The sequence below is a fragment of the Pygocentrus nattereri genome, chromosome 6 (genome assembly GCF_015220715.1).
Source record: "Pygocentrus nattereri isolate fPygNat1 chromosome 6, fPygNat1.pri, whole genome shotgun sequence".
Taxonomy (NCBI): Eukaryota; Metazoa; Chordata; class Actinopteri; order Characiformes; family Serrasalmidae; genus Pygocentrus; species Pygocentrus nattereri.
This window is the reverse complement of record NC_051216.1, coordinates 34,282,120-34,303,705: the sequence shown is the minus strand read 5'-3', so window position 1 is coordinate 34,303,705 and position 21,586 is coordinate 34,282,120. Positions and strand designations below refer to the sequence as shown.

The following is a 21,586-nucleotide window of genomic DNA, read 5'->3' as shown; positions in this document are numbered from 1 at the left end:
CTGTAGCTCTAACCATCTAGAACAAATGTGTAAAAATGTACTCAACATACAGATAAAGAGTGCATGAAAAGCACACACTCACTGTGGGGAAGTTGGAAGGAATGAAGGTAGAATTTGTGGCAGGTCCCCAAGCGAGGTTTGGTCAACAGCTGGTCCATAGACATCACTAAATCACCCTGAGTCATTCGACTCACTCGGTCCAGCACTTGCTACAAAAAAAAGACAAGAAAACAAAGCTTACACCCCACTCTAATGCTTTCGAGTCTGAATTCCCCGTACTGATCTAGATGTGTGGGGAAAGCAAACCATTGCTCACCTCATGATTACAGATACCAAAGCTTTGACTGTTCAAACGCACAAGAAAAGCACACCACACAGACAGAACATGATTTCAGGGAGTCTAAACAAAGCAGTGGATGCTGGTTTAGTGTCACTTTAGTGTAGAAGGTGCACTAACAGGTTTGACATTGATGACCAGGGTGATGCCATGCTCCAGCAGCATGTCCTGAGCAATGCGCGACACCGTCTTCTCCACCAGCACCAGATTAGGTCGAACGTCAGCTATCCGCTGCACGTAGTTCTTCAGAAACTCTCGTTCCTAAAGACAGCAGTCAGTGATTTACTTGTATCACTAATTTTAGCATTCACATAATTTAAAATGATGTTAACAAATGACTAAGCGCTGATTATTTTGGATAATAGCACCACCAAAAAATTGGGCTGTAGATTCACTTAGCCAATCTGTGATTCTATGTCAAACACACTGTGATGTATTATACAGAGTTACTAGGCTACTTTGTGATGATGTAAAAGCGTTTATTTCGCTTTTAGTTTGCTTACATGGTCACCAACGGACAATTTTCAAGCTATCACTGAGCTATAAATCTCAGCCATCTATCTAACAATCGCTAAACAGAGCTGTTAACTAAAAGAGAGGACCTACTTAGCATTAGCTTAGCTTTCATGACAACAGCTCTGCTTCCCACATAACAGGCCAGTTTCTGGCTAAGTAAAGCAACATCAAAAGATCTGATCATGATGACTCAAGTCTGAGGACGTGAATCTGAGAAACTGGCTGTGTCATGCTCAAAATCATTGTAAAATTATTTTTTTGTTTTGTGAGAGGCGGATGCAGTCAAATCCTGAGTACATCATTATATGGTAATGTCTGATGGAGAAATGTTTTGTTTCATAACATAAGCACAACAGGCACATGTTGGGATTCACAATATTATATTAGCACCATGCTAACAAGGAACAGTTTCACAATGCCGTGTTAGCATGGTATTGCAATATTGTTCACTGTAACAGTTATTTAATAACAACTGCGCTACTCTGAGGCGACAACATACATTGTGGACAATGTATCTGAAACTTCTGAAAATGTATATTATCAATTTCTGTCCTCTTGTGCTGAGACTGTTGACTGCATTACTTTGACTCTGAGTATGTCCAGTACAGAGTAAGAGCAGCAAACAAATTCACACTGTTGCAGACTTTGACGAGCAATATGTCAAATCATCTAATGCTACCAATTTCAAATTAATGCATAAACAGTCAAACATCACTTTCAGAGACCAAAGCTGATTTCCTTTCAGGAGAAGCTCTGTAAACTCTATTTGTTTATTTGTTTGTTTGCTATTTCTACTGGCTTTTATGATTTTAAAGACTAAAGCTAATTAGTCAAGCATAGCTGTCTTGTTCAGAGCAGGGGGTGGTGATATGGTATCATGTTGATATTTCCAGACATTTTTATGATTCACAACATAGGTAAACAGAACTGTTTTAATACTTTACATGACAAAAGTTTAAACACCCACATCAAATAACATTTTCTTGATTTTTAGCAAAGCCTTGATTGTTAAATCCTATTCAAGGGACAAAGTTAAATATGCTTTTTTCAGAGTACAATTTCCAAATTTAACATAAAAAAAGTAAAACGTGCCATAACATTTGCTGCATTTCATGTTTACATACAACAGTAAAACTGATGTAAAACAGATCATTAGTTCAGTATTCGTTTACTTTTAGTACAGGCAAAAAGAGAGATACCTGCAGCACAATTGGATCAATGCAGGTGAACTTGGTTTCTTCTCTGTAAAGATACTCAATGGAACACTTCAGTAGAAGGATTTTGGGGTTCTTGATGTAAGAGTTCATCTGTAAAACATCAAAGAAAAAAGAAGAGCCCGTAACTTGTAAGCAAAATACATCATGACGTGCAGTATATCCAAGTGTAAAAAAAATACATACGCACACCTTTTTGTGAGCAATGTTTTTAGTGCAAACAAAGCCATTCACCACTACAGAGTCAAACTTCTTTCCTCCTGGTATCTACATAAGAGCAAATTAACAAAGTTCTCGTGATTTGGAGAAGCACTTTAGGGGAAGCACTCAGCACTTTAAAAACGCACTCTTTCCTTACAGATCCTCATAGAGAACATGTGAACGATGCCATTCACCCACCTTCTTGATGTGGACGAGCTGGCGGATGTCCATGTCATCATCACAGCTGCGAACATCTGGCCGCACTGTCTGCACCACCTGCCGCACCACTGGCACGATGATGTCCCGCCAAGAGAGAGACAGCGACTCGCTGTAGAGCAGCTGCTGCAGCAGGGCCATCATATGGCTGTGGTTGGCAGATCTAAGGAAAAAATGCAAGAAGCCTCAAACTAAACTTACAGCAAGTTCTCAAGTTGGCTGCTGTAGTTCTGTAATGGAGCTACAAGGCTTGTGTGACTGTTTGGCTAATAAGGAAGTACAACACTTTTTTGTAAAAGTGGAAAAAAGTACAAACAAAATTTAGACTTCAAGGCTGCTCTTGTAGCTACATGACTTTTCAGATAACCGAACCTGCTAATTCTAATGCTAGTTCTATTGTTAATGCAAAACTAAATGTTAATAGTCCCCAAGTTGGGGGAAAAAAGGATGCTTAATTTCTTTAAAAAGTAGATACAGGCTAAAGCATTTCAGCGTTAATACAGCCCTGATAATGAACAAAGTTGCACAGTTAGATTAAAAATATTGTTCAGAATGACTTTAGCAAGCATTTATCCCCCAGCAGGTAGTGATATTACACACAAATAGCATATCTGTCTAAAACAGACATACCTATGGGCACTGCCACGTTAACCTGACATTATGGAATTGCATCTCTGAGCTGGAGCTCCTAAAAACTCAGATTTTGGATGGTCAACTTGGAAGTTAGACAACAATTTTTTTTACACACTCCTTTAGCTTCTAAGGAGAAAAACGTTTTTATACGCCGAAAGCTAAACACAAAAGAACAAGTAAGCCATTAGCACTGCTAGTACTGACTGATCATCAAAACACATCTAAAGACTCACAGAAGTCTCTCCATAGCTTTTTTCTCCCCATTCTCCTCTCTCAGTTGGTCCAAGGAACTGTGGTGCCAACCCAGTGGAGTGAACAGCATCTCCTTAGCCTTCTCCTCTACACGACGATTAAACAGAGACTCTGCCAAAACAGGGAAACAGTTTAGCTAGGTAAGACAAGTAAAATAATGCAGATTCTTTTAGCTACTGCCTACTTCCAGCCATTATCTGGAAATAAGCGTTAACTGCCTATTTTTTCTTCTTTTTTTTTTTCCTTCACATTGTGTAGCCCATCACTCTAATCTTCTTGAACTGCTTTTCATATGTCGTAAAACAACTGAAAGCACTCAGAAGAGACTACTAATGGCTCAAATCTATATATGTGACCTAACGGTCGCCTCAGATTGACTAACATCACTGACTCAACAGTGAGAGAGGAACTAAGGCAACCCTCCCAAATGTACTTCCTTGGCCCCCCCGCGATTGATTGCCATGGCACCAAACTCCGGTCCCAGCAACAGAGCACTGGCATCAAAGCTAGTTGCACCACTTAGAAGCCAAATGACACCCATAAATACCTACCTTTGATGAAAGCATCACTGATTGATATATTCTGACCTCCATCTTCTGTGACCAGGAATTCAGCTACAAGATAATGACAGAGAAGACAAAACATTTCAATAGTTTCTCTGAGGATAAGAGAAGACATTATATCAAATTTATAATTTGGGGTTGCCATGAATCAGTCAGTGTCATGCCAGACTGTGTATTAGCTGTGTTTTTTTATTTACTCATTGGGGAACAGAGAGTCAGTCATGCTTATGTCAGGACAGGAACTTAGTGTGAGTCATGCTTCTCTCTGTATGATGTAGACTACATTTAACATTAGTATTAAATTTAAATTATTAGAGTTAAATGTCATGCAAATGTCATAAGGTGTTGTGCAAGGCACAGTGGGATGTTGGGGATTTTTTATCTTTTCAGGCAAACACAAGGTGAATCATAACTCAGGCAAGAACATGACAGTGAGTTAGCTCTGCTTCTGAAGCAGCAGGAGGCAAACACAGAGGGCCAGCAGGCCTCTCAGCCTCTTCTCACTTGGTGCCTGGAAGTCTGGGTCGGGGGCAAATGGGTCAGGGTGCTCCATACTTTTCTGTTCGGCTGGGTGGGGAGGCACGTGAGGGTACTTGGCCTGCTTCTTGATGTGGAAGTTGACATTGTCCTGCTCCACATTCAGGTTAATGGAAGCAGCAGAGTCGCTGTCCACTGCAGACTGGAAACTGCTAACCGATGTTCTTTTACTGGGGCTGGCTGAATCTACAAACAATAGGGAATTGGCAGTGGGAAATTAGGTAGAAAAACAGTATTAATACATTGTCGGCTAGGGATTATAATGTTTCTTCTGCACTCAGTGAGTTTTGAGATACTGAGGATAAAAGATTTCACTTCCAAAATTGCAAAAATCCTTGTATAGTACAATAATTTTTGTTTCCTAACAGTCATTGCTCCGAGATACTTCTGACTATTTAATGTTAAAACCTTAGGACATTTGGAAACAGCATTTTCTGGAAAGGACCAAGCTGACATTAATTCTAAAAGCTCAATTTTTTTTATTTATTTATTTTTTTTACTAGAAAGTTGTATTGTACTGTTTATCAAAAATGCTTGTAATACATATAATGTAGGATAATTATAAAGACAGAATTACATTTTTAATAGCATGCATATAGGTTTGTATGTCAATAGCCATGTCAATAGGCAGTGATGTCAATCCAACAGTGGATAATTTAATAGGTTAATTTCATAGAGTAAATATACTGTACTACATCAGAAACAACTACGTGTACTATATTTTTGAATGAGTAGCATTTTTGGTAATCCAAGTTAGACAGTACCATCAACGGAACTTAAAAAAAAAAGGGTGGGGGTGAGACTACATAAATTCTTAAACCAGAAATTAATTCCATAACACACGTTGAATAGCTTAGCTACATAGTAATTTATGAGGCTAATGTGAGTTGCAGACCGACAGTATTGTAGGTAGCGAACACTAGCTAATTTGTCTGGCCACTCTGATTGCTAACTTGCTGCTTTAAATGTCAGGTAAATTATATATTAGGTAAATTATATATTAGGTAAACGGATATCAGTTCAGCTACGTCACTAATTAACTTCAGCTAGATAAGCAAACCGGCTTCAAATGTTTTGTTTTGGCATTTCATTTCCCAGAAAACTGATAACCTGCAAAAATGACCATCCTGGCTAAACTAAACTAACTCTAAAAGCCAATTTTACTTTAGTACCTTGGGAACAATCACAGTCAAGCTCTAAGAACTCCAACACAGCCTACTGCTGAGCTTGGACACATGTGTAAAAGGTTTCTTTTAGCTGGCTTTTAACATTCATCAGTTGTACTGTTTGGACAACCTTTTAACTTCAACTTACTATGGGATTTTCCAGAATATTTCAAGTATCCCAAGAATTTTTTAGAAAGTACCTACAACAACAAATCAGCAGTAGTTGATCAGTTAATTAACCATATGTCATCATAATAATCTCCATAAACCGCTTAGTCCAAATATCTCAATCTCTCAATACAGATCTCAATTTTGATAACATCAGATAAAACCTTGGAATTATAAGCTCACATTAAGGCCCAATGATCACTATTTTGTTATCATTCGTATTTTTACCATAACTTAATTGGTACAATAATAAGAGAACAGTGTTCATTTTCTTAGTTCAAAAAATAGCAGCGAAGGTTTTTTTTCCTGGAGTCAGTGTTGCTGTTAATTGAAAAGCATAGCGAATAACTCAACTGCATCACACATGAGAGGCCGAGGATTGATTCCCCGCGCCGACAGGAACAGCAGAGTAGACTCCTAACCTTAAATGTAAGAGGTGTTTGAATACTCAGCTCTGTTTTGCTTCTGTAACAAAGACTAAACTAAACTGAACGGATGATCAAATGCGAGTGTCATTAGAATCTCAAACAGAGAAAGAAGGCATATTCTTTAGTCAAAAGTATGTTTCACGTTTATAAACAGTAGTACAATAGTTTTCTTACTTGGTGTTATGTAGTCACTCTCATCAGCTAGCTGTTCGGTGTCACTATCATCAAACTTGATGTCTTTGAACCACGATGGTTCAGAGTGGCCCTCCAGGGAGTTCACACTGTCACTGTCTGGAGACGGAGTCTCCGAAAACTCTGTGCTCTACAAAGAAGGACAATTTTCTGTACAAAAACTAATTGTGACAACTACCACATACTGATTAAAGTATAAAAGTACTGAAACTAATGCACTATTGACCTTTCATTTCTCACAACTAACCTGAAGAGGACGATACAGAGCATACTCATCACGGAAAATCTGATCATGGTGAGTAACACAGTCGAGCCAGCGTCCATCAACCAGTGCCTGACCAATAGCAATGGCTTGAGCCCTGTGGGAAAGGTAATGAAATTAAGTGCAAGGGGCAACACATTCTGGCACTTTTAATCAATGAAAATCTTGCAAAAGGTCTGATGATTTACAGTGTAGCCAAGTTGGTGTCCTTTGAATCTGAATTACATCTCTGTTGATACTGCATATTCTAAGATTGTGTGAGTCTTCTTGCACATTATTATTTATACATTTCTTCAACTACTGAAGACCCAGTTCTTGGTGCTTGACAAAAACTGGGCCCCAATATTATGTCAGTTAAGTCTGTTAATGCTGTTAATCAGAGATACGTACATCACTCCAGTAACAGCCTTACCTAGTAGAGATAGTACCATTTCGTAAGAGCCAGTTTACTAGCTCTTTACCCACAATGCAGTTGGGGTAAGTTCGCAGCCAGTAGCGGTGGTCTTGGAACTCCATCCCAGTATTACTGTGACAAATTTTCTTCCATAAGTCTTTCAACTGAGATGAATCCTACATTTAAAAAAGGAAACACATAAACAAACAGAAGAATTAGTCAATTTCCATCAACAACATAAGAAGCAAGATAAAAGCAGAAATGAAAGGCGTATCATGCATCGCTTACTGAATGTGAAATGGAAAAACAAAACCTCTGTGGAAACCTGGTGAAAGGTGGTCAGAGATAGGGCTGTACAATTTTGATAAAATATTTGTTTATGGCAGCTATGAATTTCCAAAATTATCAGAAATGTAAAAGCACATAGAGGAAACATCTGGAAATCTGTGCATTGCAGCCTTTTGAGACAAAAGCAACAATTCAGTAGCAAAAGTAAAAAAGTAACAATTAGCAAATTATGCTTTAGGAAATTATGCTGCTACAATGAAGTTGTTTTAGGAAATTATGCTGTGCTACACTAAATAAATGATGAACTTGTCACAGCAAACAAAAAGGCATGTGATGACTATTTAAACACATCCTTAAGGAAAAATTCTCCTGCTGTTCAAGTAACACCTGGCTCACCAAACTCCACGAATTCTTGAGTTTCCAAACTCAAGACTGGTTTCCTAAAACATTAACTATCAGTTTTTAACATACAACAATCTTAAAGATTTACCCCAAAAAAAAAAAAAAAATTATATATATATATATATATATATATATATATATATATATATATATATATAAATACGACAGCTGGCTTTTCCCCCTACACTACAGAACAATGAGGTGTAAATTTGAGGCATGGTCTTTAAAGTAATGGTGATAAAAATCAAGGATTCTGAGTTATTATATGTAAAGTCGATATATGCTGTAAAATAGTAAATCTGAAGGAAATTTTTTTTTTTTCACGGATTGTCAATAGTCAACAGCCTAAGTCATCAAGGTGGGGCAAACAGGACTCATAATCAGCCTAGCCATAGTGAAGACTGGCCATACATTAGTTAAAAAAAGAATTTTTACCAGGAGGATCTTGCGCTCCTCTTCACTGTGGTCAGCCTTAGCCACAACTCGGCTGGTCTGGGGGCTCACAGAGCTCTCGTAGGAGGGAACCATAGAGCCTGAACGATCCAAAGATAAGTTGGTCACACTAGCTGACCTATAGAAGCGGGGGGTGTGGGTGGAGATATGATCATGCAAACATACCATTTGAACACTTCAGAGAATAAACCTCACAAGATTAATTGTGCACAGAATTAAAAATAAATCTACCTCTTTCTTGCTGGTGACTTGCCCAAATCTTCTTGCACAGCAGACAATCTGGAACCGAGGCCACTATTTTGTGACTCCTGATGGATCAAACTACACCAATTAAACAGACAAAACAAAGCAAAATAAGCAAGATTATGAATGTTTCACTTTCTACTGCCTAGACACACTAACAGATTGGGTTAGTACAGGACATGCACAACATGCACTATAAAAAGTCACATTCACTAGATCTAGAGCAACCGAAGCCTCTTGAGACGTCAATTGAAGGTGCAAAATGAAAACACCAGAGACTCACTTCTTCCTCATCCCAATGGGAGTTTTTCTATGCATGAAGAGAAAGGAGAAAAAATGCGCTTTGAAAAAAAGACTCGGCAGAACATGAGCAAAAGAGGCATGACTCTTTGGACAAGAGCAGAAGAAGCTGCCGTTGCAAAGGTAACATCAACTGGTTTCACAAAAACCCAAACCACGAGCAGCCCTCAACCTTCTAAGGAGTCAGGAGGGCCAGGCTTAAATTCAACCACTTCTGCTTTTTAGACAATTTTAAAAAAGACAGAGCCAAGACAGATGGCATGAAACGGAGCACAAAACAGTGAAACTGAGAGACAGCAAAACTAAAAAATAAATTTTACAAAAGAGAGAGGGAGAGAGAAACAGCACAGGCACAATATGATTTGAACAGATTTGAACCCAAGTGATGAATTAATGAATAAATTACATTTTATACTTTTCTCTCTCCTTTTTTACCTTTGCCAGGCGAGGTCCTCTTCCAGGAAGATGTTGCGGCTGGCCTTGCGTCCACTAACAGGTGTGCGAGGTTCGGTGGGCTCCAGAATGCACACAGAGCAGGGAGAGTCAGACAGAGCTGTCAGATCCTCTCCAATACAGCCCGAGTCAGCTGAGTGAGCATAACTCAGAGCAATCTTTCGACAGTATGTACATGCCCGCAAATCACCTGAGAGAGAGAGAGAGAGAGAGAGAGAGAGAGAGAGAGAGAGAGAGAGAGAGAGAGAGAGAGAGAGAGAGAGAGAGAGAGAGAGAGAGAGAGAATATATATTAGTTTTAATGCATGCACTTAAGGCATCCCTATGCATGCACTTAAGGCATCCCATTTACTGCCTCCTAGTGGAGCATCATGCACCAACTGATGCACATAATCAGGTAGATTAAAGCCTAGTTTACACTGTATGATAATCATCATAGTAATGGCTGTCACACACAAAAATTGCAAATTCTTTAAAATCAGTACTTAAATTCAGTGCTCCCTGAATATTAAATGTGACATGTGCAACCAACTTACTGCCTCTGCAATATTCAACAGTTTGGCAGTTTCCAAAATTTTCATCCAAAATAAAGTAAAAAGCCCAGTAAAAAAGGGCTTAAATCTCTGGTTTGCAACCCAGTCATCAGAGCCCCCAGACTCTTTATACTTTTGCTCCAATGTACATAGAACAAAAACGTGGACCATCTAGGGGGCCATGAAGACTGATTTGAAAGCCACTGCATTAACTGGCCATTTGATTGCCTGGTCTGGGTAGTATAGGTGAAATATGAAGGTGTCCAGCTGTGAGTAATTACATAGTAAAATCAGAATTCACATATTTGTTATGCTGCATCATGGAACGTCATTAAGAAAACAAACAAACCAACAATTCAGTGAAACGCTGATGCTTTAACAGAGCTATAAACTATAACAATTTTGCTTGTGTTCAGACACACGGAAAGTGGGTGTGTGCTGAGAGTCTAGCAGCATTCCCAGACATCACAACTGCAATTTGTATATTTGCATATTTATACATTTTCCAAAACTACAGTATTCATGCACTGTTTAAGGCCAGGCTGCAGGCGCATCGCTAAAATACAACCAGTACTGTCCAACTGCAGAACTGTAGCAACACAAATTTAAACCTCACACTTTCAGCTCGCTGTGCCTGTTTTGGAAATGCAGCTGCACTTTTGGTCATCAAGAGTAAACGGTGATTTGACTGTCTGCCACATTACTCATATTACATGAGAGAAAACATTTTAACAGAGAAATTATTTGTATTTATGCTAACATTTTTGGTCCCTTCAGAAGCAAGTTACATTTTTGCGCTATAGGCTGCCGTTAAGCACTCACAGGCGTAGAGGATTACTGATTAGGCAGCTGTTCATTCACACAACTCAATTCTCTGACTACCAGCCACCAATCAACCACATCACAGACTGCATGTTGGTTTTTTTTATAATCACAAAGGCTAATTCTTAAATTGCTTCCTACTCCCTATGTAGTGTGGTATGTAGGTCAGACAAGAATGGCCTCTACACCCAAGTAGTGCTGTATATAAAAAATAGCTAGCCATTTTTATTCAGCCATTAGCTGCACAACTCTATGTACATTTAGAGCATTATTTGTGTGCAAGTTTTCTCGCCTAAGCAGTACGTAGGGAGTAGTGAGCAGGGAGCTGTTTGAGATTCAGCCCTAAAGCCTGAGGGTTTCTGAAAATGTTACTCAGCACTCATCATGCCCTCCCCATAATAAAAAGCAAGGAACAATAACTGTTTAGTCTCTCAAACACCATGTAGCATTGTATCTGGAGCTCAGAGCGTCTGACAGTGCAGTACTGTGGTCCTCCAGTTAGACCTCTCTCAAAGACAAACAGGCATGAAGAGCTACAAGTCAGTTCTGAGCAGCCAAAGCAGCGTAAAATTATCACCTGCTCAATATGTTAAATCTCACTTAGTGACTATGGCATAACCGGTTAATATGCCACACATCAATACAAGACATTTCTTGCCTCATTATAGCACATTGACACATTCTGTTTCAGCACTCACAACTTAAAACACCTTCCCGAGTCCGTTCAATGGCATTAAGTAAGCATATTAAGGTCACTATATTCTGGGTTTAAAATTTTTTTTTTTTAATTAAGAAAATGAGACACAGGGCACAGGAGCGCTACACAAGGCATGTCCTCTTACATTTGTCAAAAGTATCAACATTTGTGGTCTATCAAGTTGGACGATATAAATGTGCCTTACTCACCAACCGCTTTCAAGAAGAAATTTCTTCTTAGAACCCACTTTGTTACGTAACTGTGTAACAAACCCACAGTTTTTCCATAGATTCTCACTCTCATCAATGTTTTTTATTTGGCATGTGCTCTTGGGTAGAGTGTTTAGGCTTTGTTCTTAGGTAAGAACAGAATCTACACACAGTCAAGAGCACAGAGGTGTGAACAATTATGCACTTTAAGAACAAGTCATGAATCTGACAGACCTTTTCTTAGCATCTTTCTCAAGAACAAATTTAAAAAAAGAAAACATGGGAACATATTGGTGAATGAGGCCCAAAGCTTAAAACAAGCCACCTGCAGCTTTAAGATGAACAAAAGGTCATATATTTGTTTCTCAATCTGTGTTCTTTAATGCGTAGTGTTAGTTTAAGTTGTCTGGCTTCAGCTGCATGAGGTACATCTTTATTTTCCCCACTTGTGGTCACGTTTGTTAAACTGACAGAGCCGTTCACCTGCCTCCACACAAGGAACAGCTTCAATCATTAAATATGAATAGGGTCTTTAAAAACTTGTAAGTTATGATCATGTGAGTTTAAGAAGAAAAAAAAAAAAGCAAAAAAAAACACACAACACAACAACGAATACCCATGGTCTTTAGGCCACTTCCCATGGTTAAGCTTTTAGCTGCAGACCACAAAAGCATGCTGGTTTTCTGGTCTAAGCAGGCACTGCAAATAAAGTTGTGTTAAAAACTTAACCAGCCATCTGCAGTCCATATTTATGGCTTCTTTTTCTGGTGTTATTACACTCTCACTGACTTTGTTTTGCCCATGCCAGTAAGTTTACTCATAGCTTTCTTCAAAGTTGTCCCCCTAAAAACTACAATACCCAGCTGCCTTAACCTGTCACAAGCTTTGCTTTGCCCAGTCTTCATCCTTCATTCAAACAAATGCAGCAAGCCAGACAAGAGACAACATAAGCTTAAGAACATCAGGTCAGGACAGGCTAAATAATAATAAAGACATGCTGGTCACCGAAAAATACTTTTGGTTTTATAACCCCATTTGCAAAAAAGCTGGGACACTGTGCAAAATGTAAAAACAAAATATAATTTTGCAAATCATTTAAACCCTACATTTCATTGAATATACAAAGACAGATAACAAGTGTTGAAAGGATGAAAGTTTTTTTTGTTTTTCTTTTTAAATACATGCCCATTTTGAATTTGATGCCAGCAACACTTTCCAAAAAAGTTGGGATGAGAGCAACAAAAAACTGGTAAAGTTGTGTTATGCTATATAACAAATAACACTTGGTGATTGATTGGCAACAGGTTAGTAACATGAATGTGTATAAAAGAGTAAAAAGAGTATAAAAGAGTCTTTCAGAAGTAAAGTTATTTGCAACGTTTAATACGTTGCTCAATCCTCCACCTCCACCTCCGGCTACCGACCTTACAGCTGAAGCCCTTGCCTCTTTTTTCACTGGAAAAGTGGCGACCATAAGTAGCCAGTTCACTGATGCAACACGTAGCGGTCCTACCACATGCTCTGCTCCTCTGTATCCCTCGACCAAAGGTGCCATCTTCTCCTCGTTTACTCCTCTCACTGAGAGCAAGGTACTGACTCTTGTAACATGTAGCCGTCCTACTACATGTCCACTTGATCCGATTCCTACCAACCTACTACAAACCATTGCACCTGCTATCATCCCAGCTATCACACACACCATCAATGCCTCCATAACTACTGGTGTGTTTCCAACTGTCTTTAAACAAGCCCAAGTCACACCATTGCTTAAAGAGCCTTCCTGCAACCCTGCCCAGGTTGATAACTACAGGCCAGTCTCACTACTACCCTTTCTTTCCAAAACTATAATAAGAGCAGTCTACAGTCAGGTCTCTGGTTTCCTCTCCCAGAATGACCTCCTGGACCCAAATCAATCAGGTTTTAAAAAAGGGCACTCCACTGAAACGGCTCTTTTATCTGTGATTGAGGCACTAAAAACTGCTAGAGCTGCAGGACAGTCCTCAGTACTCATTCTGCTGGACCTCTCAGCCGCTTTTGACACAGTCAATCATGAATTTCTCCTATCTCTATCAAACATGGGTATCTCAGACAATGCGCTACTATGGTTCAGATCGTACCTCACTGGGCGCTCATTCAAGGTATCGTGGCATGGAGAGCGCTCCTCAGCCCACTCGCTATCCACTGGGGTTCCCCAGGGATCGGTACTGGGACCCCTTCTCTTTTCTATTTACACCACCTCTCTAGGCCGGGTTATCCGCTCACATGGCTTCTCGTACCATTGCTATGCTGACGACACCCAGCTCTATCTGTCATTCCCGCCTGATGACCCGTCGATCTCTGTGCGGATATCGCAGTGCCTCTCGGACATATCCGCATGGATGAAGGAACACCACCTTCAACTAAACCTGTCCAAGTCTGAACTTCTGGTTATACCAGCTAAACAATCCATTCAACACAACTTCACCATAACCATCGACTCACTCTCACTCTCCCCGACAAAGGTTGCTAGGAACCTGGGGGTTATGGTAGATGACCAACTCTCCTTTACGCACCATGTTGCCTCGGTGGCTCGGTCCTGCCGCTTTGCGCTGTACAACATCAGACAGATACGGCCGTTTCTAACACAACGAGCCACCCAACTCTTGGTACAAGCAGTGGTCATGTCACGCCTCGACTACTGCAATGCCATACTGACGGGCCTCCCGGCCTGTGTTGTTAAACCACTGAAGATGGTTCAGAACGCTGCAGCGCGTCTGGTCTTTACCCAACCAAAACGGGCGCATGTCACCCCACTGCTCATTGAGCTCCACTGGTTACCGGTTGCTGCTCGTATCAAATTTAAAACTCTTACAATTGCCTACAAGGTGTTAACAGAGCAGGCTCCTTCCTACCTGCACTCGCTCCTAAAGGCTTACAGCACCGCCCGGCCGTTGCGATCCTCCAATGAACGTCGCTTAGCTTTGCCAAACATTCACACAAAGCAATCGAGACTGTTCTCATACTTGATTATAGTTGGTGGAACAAGCTACCTTCCACTGTCAGAGCAGGGGCGTCCCTCGCTATTTTTAAGAAACTCCTGAAGACAGAGCTCTTCAGGGAACACTTACTCTAATCGCCTCTTGCAAATCTAACCACTACCAACCTCATCTCCTTCTTGCCCTCTTTCCCTTCTCTACCCCGCTATTCCCGCTTTGGCCTCCTTTAAGGCCTGACTATGTTTGTTCTATGTACCACATTTTTTGTAAGTCGCTTTGGATAAAAGTGTCTGCTAAATGTAATGTAATGTAATGTAATGTAAAGATGAGGAGGGGTTCATCACTTTGCGAAAGACTGTGTGAGCAAATAGTGCAACAATTCAAGAATAATGTTTCTCAACACAAAACAGCAAAGAACTTTTGCTTTTCATCATGTATGGTACATAATAACATTAATCTGGAGAAATCTCTGTATTTAAGGAAGAAGTCCAAAAACCAGTATTTGCTGCCCATGAGCTTTGGGCCCTCAGATGGCACTGCATTACAAACAGACACGATTCTGTTGTGAAAATCACTGCTTGGGCTCAGAAAAAACTTCTGAAAAACACTGTCTGTGAAAACAGTTCATCACTGAATCCACAAAGGCAAGTTAAAACTGCAAAATGCAAAGAAGAAACCAAAATAAATATGATGCAGAATTGCTGCCACCTTCTCTGGGCCCAAGTTCATTTAAAATGGACTGTGGGTAAGTGGAAAACCCTAACATTTGAATTTTTTCTTGGAAATCATGGACACTGTGTCCTCCGAGCTAAAGACCACTCAGCTTGTTATCAGTTCAAAAGGCAGCATTTATGAGGGTATAAGGGTGCATTAGTGCACATGGCAAAGGTGACATGCACATCTGTGAAGGCACCATTAATTTTTAAAAATATATACACTATATTGCCAAAAGTATTCACTTACCCATCCAAATCATTGAACTCCGGTGTTTCAATACACTTCCATGGTAACAGGTGTATAAAACTAGGCACCTAGGCATGCAGACCATAAACATTTGTGAAAGAATGGGTCGCTCTTAGTAGCTCAGTGAATTCTAACATGGTAGCAAGATAGGATGGCACCTGTGCAACAAGTCCAGCTGTGAAACTGTCAGTGGTATTATAACAAAGTGGAAGCGATTGGGAATGACAATATCTTAACCATGAAGTGGTAGGACATGTAAAATGACAGCGCGGGGTCAGTAGATGCTGAGGCGCATAGTGCACAGAGGTCATCAACTTTCCTCAGTCAACCACTACAGACCTCCAAACTTTTGGCCTTCAGATTAGCTCAAGTACAGTGCTTCATGGAATGGGTTTCCATGACCGAGCAACTTCATCCAAGCCTTACATCGTCAGGTGCAATGCAAAGCATCGAATGCAGTGATGTTAAGGGCTGCCACTGGACTCTAGAGCAGTGGAGATGTGTTCCCTGCAGTGATGAATCACACTTCTACGTCTGGCGTTGAGAAGGATGCTTCTGGGCTTGATGCTTGGTGGGGGAATGGTACATTGTGCCATGTGCAAAGTTTGCCGGAGCAGGGATTGGTGTGATGTTTTTCAGGAGTTGGGCTCAGCCCCTTAGTTCCAGTGAAAGGAACTCTTAATGCTTCAACAGACCAAGAGATTCTGGACAATTTCATGCTCCCAACTTTGTGGGAACAGTTTGGGGATAGCCCATTCCTGTTCCAACATGACTGCACACCAGAGCACAAAGCAAGGACCATATAGGCATGGATGAATAAGTTTGGTGTGGAAGAACTTGAGTGGCCTGCACAGAGTCCTGACCTCAACCCGAGAGAACACCTTTGGGATGAATTAGAGTGAAGACTGAGCCAGGCCTTCTCATCCAACATCAGTGTCTGGCTTCACAAATGCGCTTCTGGAAGAATGGTCAAAAATTCCTATAAACACATTGGAAAGCCTTTCTAGAAGAGCTGAAGCTGTTAAAGCTGCAAAGGGTGGGCTGACATCATATTAAACCCTTTGGATTAATAATGGGATGTCACTCAAGTTCATATGCGTGTGAAGGGAAACGAGCGAATACTTCTGGCAATATAGTGTACATGTTTTGGCAACATACGCTGCCATCCAGATGACGTCTTTTTCAGACAAGACAATATAAAACCACATTCGGCATGTATTACAACAGCACTGCTCCTTATTAAGAGTCTGGGTGCTAAAATGGCCTGCATGTAGTCCAGACCGGTCACCACTGATAACATTTGGTGTATTATGAAATAAAAAATACGAGAAGACACAAACTGTTAAGCACCTAAATTCCTGTATGAAACAGGAATGGGAAAACATTACAACAGTTCCCAAACACGTACAGAGCGTTCTTAAAAGATGAGGTGATGAAGCACAGTGGTAAACATGCCCCTGTCTCAACATTTTTGGAACATGTTGTTGGCTTCAAATTCTAAAATTGGCAAATATTTTTCAAAAAAACTATAAAATTTATCAGTTTCAACATATTGATGTGCTGTCTTTGTAGTATTTTCGTTGTAAAATATGGTTCACATGGTTTGCATATAATTGTATTCTATTTCTACTTACATTCTGCACAGCGTCCCAACTTTTTTGGAAACGGGCTGCAATTTGGCATCAGCAAAACACAAAACTGAACAGGAAAAAGTCAAATGTAGTCCAGCCTGTGAAAATGTTTCTGAACCAAAAAAACATTTTTTTTAATTGTTATATCACTTGAAATAAAACCCTTGCTGAACAGAAGTGCATGACCAAAAAAGTAAGAGACACGAAGATGTTTCCACATGGTAAAATGGATTCCTCTAACAGAAGAAGTGTTTACTAAGTTTAAATCACTAAGATTCATGCAGATGCCCATGAAGATTACCGCTAACTACAAAGACATGCTGCTACAGTGAAATATAGCTACACTACAACTATAACTACACTACAAATACTAACTTTATATATAATTAATTATAAGATCTACAGTACTCCAGAGCATTAAACTACATATCTCTGCTGTGTGGGTAGAATTGCTAAAAATTGAACAAATCTTAAAAAATTAAACAAGCCTTTCTTTTTCTTAAAAAGCCATTTCATCATGGTTAAAAGAATATAGTTCCTGACTTTGCACTCCAGCTGCCGCATGGATTAGCAGCACAGCTAATTTGCATTAATTTGATAAACCATGTACTGCGTGGTCTCTAAATACTGGACTTCCTTGAGAAGAGGTTTTGATATAACAATTTAGCCAACATTGTATATATTATTTTTTATTTGCATATATTCAAATTTTGTGTGGTTTTGAACAAATCATCTTTTTTTAATGCATAATTTTTTCAGATGCTGCATTGCACTGCAGGGACATGTGATGGTTTCAATTTAAAGTGGTATTTTTAAGGTGGGACCTAAAACATGGTTTAACAAATAGTCATATATAAAAAAAAATTTACACCTCTGGGCAAAAGTACATGTTTGCTAATTTTCTGCATAAAAATAAGCTAACATCCTCTACAGAGAACAAACTCCATTTTTCTACAAATTTTAGCACACAATTTAGATTTCTGTTCAATTCAGCAAATAAACATCAATTGTGTACAACCCCAATTCCAATGAAGTTGGGATGTTGTGTAAAACAAATAAAAACAGAATATGACGATTTGCAAATCCTTTTCACCTACATTCAATTGAATACACTACAAAGGAAAGATATTTAATATTCAAACGGATAAACTTTATTGTTTTTTGCAAATATTCACTAATTTGGAATTTGATGCCTGCAACACATTCCAAAGAAGTTGGGACAGGGGCAACAAAAGACTGGGAAAGTTGAGGAATGCTCAAAAAAAATACCTGTTTGGAACATTCCACAGGTGAGCAGGTTAATTGGAAACAGGTGAGTGTCATGATTGGGTATAAAGACAGCATCCCTGAAAGGCTCAGTGGTTCACAAGCAAGGATGGGGCGAGGTTCACCACTTTGTGAACAACTGTGTGAGCAAATAGTCCAACAGTTTCTCAACATGCAAATGCAAGGAATTTAGGGATTTCATCATCTACAGTCCATAATATGATCAAATGTTTCAGAGAATCTGGAGAAATCTCTGCAAGTAAGCAGCAAGACAGAAAACCAACATTGAATGCCCGTGACCTTCGATCCCTCAGGCGGCACTGCATTAAAAACCAACATCATTCTGTAACGGACCACATGGGCTCAGGAACACTTCAGAAAACCACTGTCAGTGAACACAGTCCGTCGCTCCATCTACAAGTGCAAGTTAAAACTCTGCCATGCAAAAGCCATATATCAACAACACCCAGAAACGCCGCCGGCTTCTCTGGGCCCGAGCTCATCTGAGATGGACTGACGCAAAGTGGAAAAGTGTCCTGTGGTCTGACGAGTCCACATTTCAAATCCATCCATCCATTTTCTAAGCCGCTTCTCAGTCAGGGTCGCAAAGCGGTGCTGGAGCCTATCCCAGCAGTCTTCGGGCGGAAGGCAGGATACACCCTGGACAGGTCGCCAGTCCATCGCAGGGCAGACAGACAGACAAACACAGAAAGTCACTCACACACTCACACCCAGGGGTAATTTAGCATGTCCAATTGGCCTGACTGCATGTCTTTGGACCGTGGGAGGAAACCAGAGAACCCGGAGGAAACCCACGCAGACACGGGGAGAACATACAAACTCCACACAGAGAGGACCCTGATCACCCGGCCGGGGAATTGAACCCAGGCCCTCCTCGCTGTGAGGCGACAGCGCTACCCACCTCACCACCGTGCCGCCATTACACATTTCAAATTGTTTTTGGAAATCATGGACATCGTGTCCTCCGGGCCAAAGAGGAAAAGGACTGTCCGGATTGTTATCAGCGCAAAGTTCAAAAGCCAGCATCTCTGATGGTATGGGGGGTGTGTTAGTGCCCATGGCATGGGTAACTTGCACATCTGTGAAGGCTCCATTAATGCTGAAAGGTACATACAGGTTTTGGAGCAACATATGCTGCCATCCAAGCAGCGTCATTTTCAGGGACGTCCCTGCTTATTCCAGCAAGACAATGCCAAGCCACATTCTGCACGTGTTACAACTGTGTGGTTTCGTGGTAAAAGAGTGCGGGTACTAGACTGGCCTGCCTGCAGTCCAGACCTGTCTTCCATTGAAAATGTGTGGCGCATTATGAAGCGCAAAATGTGACAACGGAGACTCCGGACTGTTCAGCAAATGAAGTTGTACATCAAGCAAGAATGGAAAAGAATTCCACCTACAAAGCTTCAACAATTAGTGTCCTCAGTTCCCAAACACTTATTGAATGTTGTTAAAAGGAAAGGTGATGTAACACAGTGGTAAACATGCCCCTGTCCCAACTTCTTGGGAACGTGTTGCAGGCATCAAATTCAAAATGAGTGAATATTTGCAAAAAACAATAAAGTTTCTGTTTGAACATTAAATATCTTGTCTTTGTAGTGTATTCAATTGAATATAGGTTGAAAAGGACTAGCAAATCATCGTATTCTGTTTTTTATTATGTTTTACACAACGTCCCAACTTCATTGGAATTGGGGTTGTATTAAGAAGTGCAGATGTGTGTTCTCAGTGGACGAACATATTTTTATCTACAAAATCAGCAAACTGTCAATAAAATCAAGGTGTAAAGAATATTTATTTTATATCACACATTCACATTTGTGAATGTTTTTGATCTGATGTCATATTAGTGCAAATCCCTAAAACATGTTTTTGGCTATTGAACAAACAAGATAACTTTGAACCTTTGGAGCCTGTGGTTTCCATCTTATATCTCTGACACTGTATTAAGATAATGGAATGTCAGTGGAAAGCTTGAGTGAGCAGATGTGGTCTGCCGTTTGTGTGGATGCTATGCAGCAGGTCCTGACTCATCCAGGACCTGCACCAAAAAAAAAAAAAAAAAAAAAAAAACGACAAAAACCAAAGTTTAAACCAGCACACACACATGCACCGTCATTCACACTCAAATTATTGCTTTTGCAGGACCATCCTATCAGCGTAAACACAATCAAAATTTGTGCACACAAAACAAATCACGTCAGTGTGCACACATACATACTCCATGCTAGCGGAGTCCTTAAGTCTTAGGTAAAACCAACAGCTGCAGCAGTCCTCAGTCCCTTCCTTTCCTCCTCACAAAACATGAGGTCCAGCACTTTTCTCAGCAGTCCTTCACAGGTGCCATTTCCACAAACCAAAGGGAAGTGTAGAGACACCTGGTAAACCTGTATGGAGCCCCTTGCCCATCAACACTCACCCGTGTAGCCCATGAACTTGCCGGGGATCTCCTGGTTACAGCAGCGGCTGCAGAAGATCTGGCCACATAGGCGGCAGTGGTGGCGCCTGCGAAAGGTGGTGAACTTCTCATTACAGTCGTAGCACTCCTTACACTGGCTGTCTGGCATCCAGTACTGCTTCAGATCGCTGTCCTGTGGTAAGAATTCACAGCGGTTTAGAGAAAAGACTACTCCACTAGCAAACCTATTTGTCAAGCAAGCGCACTCTCATGTAATTCCTGTTGCAAGCCTGTTGTTCTTGTTCATTTAATACATAACATTTATAATGTAACATTTTATACCCCTTTTTGTGGCTGTTGTGGACTAAAAAAAATAATTATTTTTAAAAAGTAACTACACCCCAAGACCTTTCTTTAATTAATAGCTGAATTGCATTGTTCTGTTACATAATCTACACCATAATCTACACCAGCCTTGATTGACACGTGAATGCATTTTCATAAAAAAATAAAATAAAATAAAATATTGAGGTCAGTTCCACCTCTGCAGCTCCCCTCTGGTTCAACATATTTTAATAAAATGGAGATGTTTACAACGCTTATCTGGTCATGGTTATGTAAAGTTAATCAATGATGACTCTTCAGATATCTTTAAAGTAGAGATCACTAATAGGCGGACCGTGGTCTAAGTCTGGACCCAGGCACTGTCCTATGTGGACCTGGACCTATAACCTAGACCTATGGAGAATTATTTAATGTTGATGGGGTGGCACTATTTTAATAGGCGTATCATTTCTATTCATTACGGTAATGTTTTGTCGGCCTTGGAAACTCGCAGACCAAAACGCATGCTGTGT

General features: G+C 40.2%; 1 protein-coding gene across 14 annotated transcripts in view; it reads right to left on the bottom strand.

The window, feature by feature from the left end:
* pikfyve (phosphoinositide kinase, FYVE finger containing) overlaps positions 1-21,586 on the bottom strand; it is a 44,969-nt gene that overhangs the window by 16,216 nt on the left and 7,167 nt on the right. For 4 of the 14 annotated variants that reach the window (XM_017706521.2, XM_017706514.2, XM_017706515.2 and 1 more), the window contains 16 exons: positions 20,751-20,922; positions 9,201-9,408; positions 8,749-8,775; positions 8,454-8,543; positions 8,205-8,340; positions 7,098-7,255; positions 6,671-6,782; positions 6,406-6,553; positions 4,437-4,655; positions 3,921-3,983; positions 3,351-3,480; positions 2,467-2,647; positions 2,260-2,334; positions 2,053-2,160; positions 458-598; positions 83-209 (listed from right to left, as the gene is read on the bottom strand). In XM_017706521.2, the coding sequence (XP_017562010.1) occupies positions 83-209; positions 458-598; positions 2,053-2,160; positions 2,260-2,334; positions 2,467-2,647; positions 3,351-3,480; positions 3,921-3,983; positions 4,437-4,655; positions 6,406-6,553; positions 6,671-6,782; positions 7,098-7,255; positions 8,205-8,340; positions 8,454-8,543; positions 8,749-8,775; positions 9,201-9,408; positions 20,751-20,922 (2,095 nt within the window). Of the gene's footprint in view, positions 1-82; positions 210-457; positions 599-2,052; positions 2,161-2,259; positions 2,335-2,466; positions 2,648-3,350; positions 3,481-3,920; positions 3,984-4,436; positions 4,656-6,405; positions 6,554-6,670; positions 6,783-7,097; positions 7,256-8,204; positions 8,341-8,453; positions 8,544-8,748; positions 8,777-9,200; positions 9,409-20,750; positions 20,923-21,586 lie in introns of those variants that run through there. The other 10 variants (XM_017706520.2, XM_017706523.2, XM_037539331.1 and 7 more) reach the window with 5 other exon arrangements.